We start from the raw sequence: 8471 nt of genomic DNA, 5'->3' as shown, positions 1-8471 counted from the left end.
GAGGTCCCTTCCAGCCCTGATGTCTATGAAATAATGCCAGGAGAGATCAGCTTCTGTGATATAAGGAGCTGGGAAATACAGCACTATTGGTGAAAATGCTCCTGAGACCTTTCCCTCTCTTTGCATAACAGAAATGATGCAGAATATGGCAGTTGAAACTTGGCGCCCTCAATCATAACCTACCCTTCTTTACTACTGGTCATCTAAAGCTCTTACAAAACTCTTCTCCCAAGACTAAAACCATAAGCCTTCTTGCTGTGGTAGGTCAATGTTATCCTTCCTATTTTATAGATGGGGAAACTGAAGCACAAAGGGCTTACAGGACTTCTCTATGGTCAAAGATCCAGTGCGTGACAGAGCTGCAACTAACATCCTGGAGTCCCATTAGTTGCTCCAGTAAAATCTGAATTTTATCCACCAATACTGCACTGTAAGGTGTGGGGATTGACATATCTTACATCAGCAGGTGTACTAAAATCCCCCAAGGTAAGACAGTGTTTTGAAGAGAGATCACTTGTTTTGGATTCGGCAACTCCTGGAAATTTTGCCCTAGGGAAAAAATATAGTCTCGGCCACAAAACAGTCGCAACAACCATGAATGGGTCTTCAGATGGCTACTTGGCCTGTAGGATGGTACAGAAGAAAAGACCTGGTAGGTGATATTCAACCATCAGCTGCAATCTCTGCACTGATGAGGTGCTGTCTGCTGTATTTCTAGTTACTGACAAGGGAGTAGAGTGTAGTCCCATGTTTTCAACCAGCAAAAGGAGCGAAATGAAAGGGTCTTGAGAGATCAAAAGTACATTTATTTATGGTGACTTGGAACTATGGCAAGTAGAATTCAGGTCATGGGAGACATTGCTGTTGTGTTAAATAGTCCCATCAACTGAGCAGTGGAAGAGCTGGACTCTGCTTTAATTACTGCACCCTTCTTCCTCTTCTGCATTTTATGAGAACTCTGCGAGGGTGAAGCAGCATGCAGCCAACAAACTCTTAAACCTTCAGAGGTGAAACGGAGGACATCAGGTAAATGCGGCCCTTCCTCCCTTGTTCTCTCCATGTTAGGTTGACCCCTGCCTTGTAAAGCCAGCAGGCCAAACAGGTGGAAGGTTATAGGCAGCTATGATGGGTAGGTTTATTTGCCTTCTGCTTTTGCATGAAACAGAGGCAGAAAGTAGGGAGGAGGAGTGTGTGAGTCTGTCCAGCTCATCTTCAGCTCGCGCAGGGAAACATGTCTAGCAAAGTCCAACTCCCAGCTGCAACAGAATGGGGGAACAGTGCTTTGTGTTTTCTGTTTTTCCACCTATTCCTCACACTCATTCCCTACTTGGTCAAGGTCAAGATTCAAAGCCTGATTTGTCTCTCCAAATTACAATGCTGCTTGAAATAGGGAAAGAAGAAAAAAAAAATCATGCCATGTACTAGTGAGTCCCAAATGGTTGGCCTGAATGCCTTTCCTCTGTTTAGGGGAACACATCTTATGAAATTCATACAGCTTTCAAGATGGTCCTTTTCCAGTTTACCATCAATCCAGCTCTGATCTCATGCTGACCCTGTTTGAAGTGGAGGGAAACTGCTGACTCTGAATCCTGATGTGTTTCTGATAGAATAAAGAGCTCAAGAATGGGCCTGTGCACTATACCCTACTAAATACACTGTACGTCGAAAACGAAATTTCCAGTGCTTAGATTTTAGGGAAGTAGGTACTTTCTTAAACCATTTGAATTCCTTTTAAAAAAAGTGTCTCAAATGCCAGCCAAAAGTAGTACTTTCATCAGGGCCATCATTCTACTTGAGCTAAAAGAATACATCTGAAACTGTTACACTTTTGTGCAGAAAATATATAGCCCAAACAAACCAAAGTTCAAAGTTGACTGTAGCCCACACTTTTTTCTTTTTCCAGGTATAATTTTTCTTCCAGTAATTTAGGTCACTGTTACGCAAGTCCCTTGTTTGTGGCTACCAGGCCAGTTTTAAAAAGTGACTTCTAATTGTAGGTGTCTCATTTCTTTTTTAGAAAGCCCAGCTGAGGAAGCTAAGGTCAATGGAGATTCTGCTACCTCTAAAAATCAAGGTGTTGGTGTCTTTAAATAGGGATCCCAAAAACAGAAAGGACCAAAAATCAGAGTGCTTTTGGAAATGTGGCCTTATGGTGGTCTAAACTGGGGGATGAACATTGCACTTCTGGCTGTCTATGTCCACTCTCAAGTATATAGGTCAGGTTATGATTGGGCTGCAAATTTAACCCTAATGTATGGCCATTTTACAGAAAGAAACCTTCCTTTTCCTGACTAGCAGGGTGTGAACTGGAATCTTGTGTCTTTCTCTCTCTGTCTACTCCTGCAACCTCCAGACTTTGGGAATGTTTGGACTCTAACCCAGGTCTGGATCCCGGGCCTCAGACTGGGTGAAGCCTGGAACTTGAGAGGTGTTCTTGTTCTGGACTGCAGGAAAATTGTGATGCGAATCAGGAGTCAAATTTGGGTCCAGTTCTGTTTGCATCACATGCCTTGTGTGTCGCACAAGCTCCGATGCTTTTCTTCCGTTTCCCACTTACCGTTTTTAGAGAGAGACTGAAAAATAAACAACACAAGTAGCTATCTTCAGGAGGATAGGGCCAGCAACGATGTGTTTGATTTGGCTCGCCGCAGCTGTTGTCAAACTTTCATACTGTGGGACACTTCTAAGATTGCCTTATGGATCATCTCCCTTCCCAACCTTTCACTCCTGAACCCTCCACTTCTTTTTGGCTTGACAACATGAAGGAGTCATTTTAGGACAGTCTTAAAGAGACTAGGTGAAAAATAAAAGCCCTGTTAGTGAGGTAAACTGATTATAACAGGCAGTGGTATCTCCAGGCAGGCTATGGGATGTGGGGTGTCTCTGCAAACTGAAAACAGGGTAGCCACATCTACACGCTGTTTTGGCTTCAAGTGCGCTAATGAGCACTCGGGGTTAAGGACACATCTGTGCAGTACATTGACCATGGCCAGCAGCGTCCTCAAGCACCCTACATTGCTCCATGTTGGCTAAATTAGGAGGGGGTGTAGCTACGCACTCAGGGTGCCACAGGTTGGTTAATTAGCATAGATGCTGCTGCCTGTTCTGGTAAACGTGCTGTGTAGGCATTTCCAAATTCAGTACTAAGTAAGGAGTTGTGTGCTCCCTTTACCACCCCTGTGGTGTTCCTCAGTAGCTGTCTGTCTTTCTCCCAGGGTACAAGATTTGCTATTTCTTGAATTTGAATGTGATATTTCTTGAGTTTGCCTCCAGTGTTGGATTCCAACATGCCATTCACTATCATTTAATTCCTTTTGGTTCTGTAAACACTTTTCATGGTATGAAATTATCAAAAGAAGCCCCACAATGATGAAGAGAGGGTATTTAAGATTGCATATGTTTCTGCAGGTGAAAAGGATCTATTCCCATGCTTATCACTGAGATATTTAAGTATTTGATCAGTTAATTCATGTTGCATTTGATACATCCACTGATATTGCAGGTGTATTCCTAAAGATGCTTTAAAATATCGCTCGTATCATCTGGGCATAAATACCAAGTGCATATTATTTACAAGAAAACTTGAAATCCAGGTGATGCACAGGGATCTGTTCAATTTTTGTATCATTTCAGTGTAAATTTTTCCCTTCAAAGGTGAATTTCATGAAGCTTCCCACTGCTATCTTAAAATTGCAAAAATACTTAACCTTGCTGTTTCATCCTTTTCCAGATTACTCCTCCGCTGTGCAGAAATTTTCCCAGACTCTGCAGTCCTTTCAGTTTGACTTCATTGGGGACACGCTAACAGATGATGAGATTAATATTGGTAAGTGCTTTTCCTGTCATTGCAGATTTGAATTTACTTATACAATATTCTCTTTCTTACCATGAGCCTGCATAACAAGAGTCTAGAGTTGATATGTGTGTCCTAGTTCTTGCTCAAAAATAGAAGCCATGTTTCTGCGTCCCCATTCTGTACATAGCACGTGCAGTTTATTGTTTGGGTTACACTGCCTTGTAGCACAGTTTGTAAGTGTACAAACATCGATGTTTAGAATTTGACATTCAAATTTCAGTAGATTGAGTTTGACGCAACATCTTTTACAACTCTGTCTTCCCCCCAGCCAAATGACCTGTAATAGCTTCTCAACTGCAGTGCCCCTGGGTGACCTTCAGTGTTAGCCCCTGGGTTCTTACTCCCACTCTACCTGTAGTAGAAAGTATGACTCGAAACACTTGGTCATGGGTCCTGAACCAGACAAATAGTGCTTCCAAATCTAAATTTGCTTTAAATTGTTTTAAAGCTAGCTGCCCTGGTGTTCTGGAAACTGGAAGCCTCTGTCCCACATGGAAAGCAACTAGCATGTGCACAGTTACATAAAAAGCACCCCCCCCTCAGTGTATCTGTAAAACATCAGTTTTGTGGAGGCAGCCTGTGGTGCATGGAGCTTTCCTGTTCCCAACGCCTCCATTTCTGGGTTAGGTTTCCATGTAGTTTAGTTTCCTGCCAACCCAATGAATTCTTTGTAGGTTAAACATCTGCCTGATGCATCCAGAGAGCTAAAACTATAGCACTAAACTTCCTAAAAAAGGCATTTTTTGAATTTGTCTGTCTCTTGGATTATCCGCTGCGGTTGAGCTAGCAATTTTGAAGTCTTGGAACTGTTGTGGTGACACCCGAACAAGGGCTGTGAAAACACACAGGAATTTCTTAATGCTATTGGAGAACTTGGCAGGCTGCAGGAATTAGGACAGGAACTGCCCGCTGATCTGCTTGATTCATATGAGCAGACGGGATCATCGGAAGTAATGTCATGCAGCCCAATTCTGCAAAATACTGATAAGCTTCCACTCCCAGGAGACGGTACTCAGGATTGAGTGCATCAACAGGAAGATGGCCAGGCTACTCTTGCACACTCAGGCCAGATTAACATTATTTTTCAAACTTCCCATTTAACTGTGCCCACAAGACTGACCCTCAGCAGAAGGAGAATCAAATAAAGACAAAGCTCAGTTCTTTTAAAATGCTTTACTTTAGACTTTTAGAGCAAATTGTGGCTTGCCTTTCAGACACTGGTTTTCCTTTAGTGTAAAACTCACAGGTGAAATCTGCTGGAAATAAGTCAGAGCCCAGCTATAGGAGAAAGAGGTATTGAATTTCTGAGCTCTTCTAAATAATGAACCACAAAACTGCATATAAATCAACCCAGCTGGGAACGGAAGGATCTGAAGCAAAGAGCCATCCAAGAAGCAAGTGTCTCTTTCCTGTTAGTCTAAAAGGAATAAAAGTTTCATTTTCCCAGCTCAGAGTGAATGTGGAGCCTGTCTGGCCATTACTCTGAAGTGGGTCTGGAGGCAAGAAAACAGCAAGTCTTCATCTGTTTGCTTGGGGAAGCTTGTTTTGCTGCTGCATCTGCTCTATAGAGCACCTGTTCTGTGGATAAAGAGAGCTTTAGTCTACAGAGCTATCCTCCTGGCACCTTTTCCCCATTCTAGGTGCACTGGAATAGAAAAGTACTTGTTCTGGGTGTTTTGGGGAAGGGCAAGAAGGATTAACATGAACATAATGTGAATGTAGCAGCAATATATAGTTCTTTAGTTGCAAAATAGCTTATCCTTTAGTAAGCCAATCTTTTCTGATCCGCTGGCATGAGAACGTGAGATATGTGTTTTCATTTGTTTCTCTTCCACACCAGCTTCTTCAGTCTGACCCAGCTCAAAAAACTAAAAAGCCGTCTCAAAAAAGTCTTTTCTTTATTTTTGCATAATAAAAGGAGCATGTCACTGATATCTCAGCAATGGCTTTAATCTTTTTACCTTTAGAAGTCTCCTCACGTGGCTGGGATCTGGAAGGATTCTCGTAAGACAGGATCTAGTAATTTGGAGGTCTTTCATAGAATGTAGGACTAAAAATCCATAGAACATTTTCTATTAAACTTCAGGGGAATGTAAGCATAATATGTGAACAATGTTGCATTTATTGCATGGGCAGACAGTTAAGGTGTTGCTTTTTACACATGCAGAAAATGTACTAGGCCAAAGTTACCACTCTTGATTGTAAAATAATAAAGCTTACTACTTCTAACAGGACTCAGGAAGAAGACATACGCTGGGGTTGTCTCTTGCAGAGGGTACTTTCCCCTTAGGGGAAATGGCTAGCGATAGGTGCTGATTGCATAATAATATAAATCAGACATAACTGAGTCACCAAACAAGTTCAGCACAGCAGTATACAGCCACCTCTCCTCCCATAGCTACAGCAGAGAGGCCAAAACACTCTGAAAAGACCCAGAGAAGCAAGCAGCTCTGCTGCTGAGAAGGCTGTTTGGGACAAGGGGAATTTTGCACCCATTTTAGAGAGCTCTTAATAGAGCATCCCAAATGTACTACTGGGCACAGATTTGGCTCCACTGTTACAAGATGAGCCATTTCCATTCCAATTAACAGATTTTGATCAGGCCCTCGATCAGACGCGGGGCTTGCATGGCATCTGTGAATAAGCAGTTCACTTAAGGAAGTTTTGTTTTTCCCTATGGCTTATTTTCTTTTTATGTCCTTACTAGATATTTAGGTCTTATCTGCTCTGAAAGATATTTAAATCTTATCTACTCTGAAAGATTCGGACATGCCTGGGAAATAGTGAAATTACAGCATCATAAGAAACAAAAAGAGGAAGGGAGCTCTAGTCAGACTGTTTTGAAATTATACGAGACATTAAAAAAATGCTGAATTAGACTCTGCTAAACCACAAGTAATATAGGCTGTAACGTTGTCATTTTGTTTTCTGAGCATGGGATTTCTTTGGTTTGGTTTTGTTTTTCTTTTTTAATTTCTCAAGTGTTCACATTTTTCCTGCTCTTTTCCCACAAGATAGACTAGATTTTTTTTTTTGCATGTGCCTTGGCAAACTATGACTTTAATACATCAAATATCAAGAGACTTGCAATCAAATTGTAACAACTGGCAGCATTTAGTATAAGTCTGTAAAGCAACCGGATCATAAGAACAACAAAACAACTTTTCATCCTTGCGTTATGCTCTTTTTTTGCTGCTTTATGGAATATACTACCACTTCAGGGATTTTCTGCATCCATCTGTGATGATTGCTTTTATTTTCCTTGAATATATGGATACTTCAGATTTCACATAGCCATGGGTGACCATACCAAGTGTTAACATGCCTCAGGTTGGAGACCAATAGTGGAATCATCAAGCCAGTGTGTCTTTCAGGATTTAAAGCTTTTAATTTTTGGAGAAAAACCCAAATCATGGACTAATCAAAAAGATTGTGTTTTGATAATGAAAGCTGAATTAGTGTATCAGGAGGTGGTGATTTTTCTCTTTCTCTCTGTCTTGCCAACTCTACAGAAAATCCCACTACAGTACCTAGCATACTCATTCATTTGCCATGCAGAAGCTGCAACATCTGCCTTTTTAACAAATGAACAGACAGATTTCCTGAGTGGCTGCCTGAAGATATGTATATTCTTTTGAATGCTGGGGTGAGCCGTCAGCTTTCTGTGAGGCCTGGGACTGCACACTGCCCACTTGCATACACAGGTGTACAAGCCTCCTTGCATACCTGGATACTCCCATGGTTCATTAGCAGCCCTGCTTGGGATGTGCCAAATCACAAAGAGCAGTTTTAGAGCTACTTCTCTGAAGGCTCTCCCTTTTGAGAGCTCTTCCCTCCGTTTTTTTTAAAAGCCAAATGTTTTCTTGAAATTCTCTTTGTGGGGCTAATTGGCTACTTTATCTATGGATTTGGAGTCTGGGTTATAAACAAGCTAGGAGTGAACGTAAATAGAGGACAATAGCAATTATGTGGCACATAGGGAAGTCATTAACTACAGAGCCCTGTATGTTATGCCACATAGAATCACAGAAATGTGGGGCTGGAAGAGAAATGAAGAGACTCGGAGGTAGGATCAGGTGCATCTTCTTTCCCCTCAGACCTTCATCTTCAACAGATGTTTGTCTGACTTGTGGAAATCCAGTCACTGAAGGATTTTAAGAACAACTTCTCTGGGTGATCATTCCAGTGTATCAGTAGTCTAGTAAAAAGGAAGTTCCCCCCCTAAAATCTAACCTCCTTTGTTTCAAATTAAACTAGTTTCTTTTTTTAATCCTGTCTTCAGGGGAAACAGTTAATAGATTTATAGATTTCATAGACGCTAGGGCTGGAAGGGACCTCGGAAGATCATCTGGTCCTGCCCCCCCACCCAAAACGCAGGAAGTCAGCTGGGGTCATAGGATCCCAGCAAGATAAGCATCCAGTTTACTCCTGAAGGTGTTCAATGTAGGGGCTTGAACCACCTCCGAGGCAGGCTGTTCCAGACCTTGGGGGCTCGGACAGTAAACAAATTCTTCCTTATGTCCAGCCTGAAATGGTCTTGCAGTAGTTTATAACCGTTCAACCTCGTTCCCCCAGATCCTGGTGGTCACCCCTGATAAACTTATAGATGGCTATT

At 41.9% G+C, this 8471-nt stretch overlaps 1 protein-coding gene across 1 annotated transcript in view; it reads left to right on the top strand.

The window, feature by feature from the left end:
• OPHN1 (oligophrenin 1) overlaps positions 1-8471 on the top strand; it is a 103841-nt gene that overhangs the window by 34385 nt on the left and 60985 nt on the right. Inside the window, exon 2 of the mRNA XM_019536216.1 lies at positions 3731-3826. Coding sequence (XP_019391761.1) covers positions 3731-3826 — 96 coding nt within the window. The remainder of the gene's footprint in view (positions 1-3730; positions 3827-8471) is intronic.

Source organism: Crocodylus porosus, unplaced genomic scaffold (assembly GCF_001723895.1).
Source record: "Crocodylus porosus isolate Cpor-Errol unplaced genomic scaffold, CroPor_comp1, whole genome shotgun sequence".
NCBI lineage: Eukaryota > Metazoa > Chordata > Crocodylia > Crocodylidae > Crocodylus > Crocodylus porosus.
This window is presented reverse-complemented; position numbering and strand designations above follow the sequence as displayed.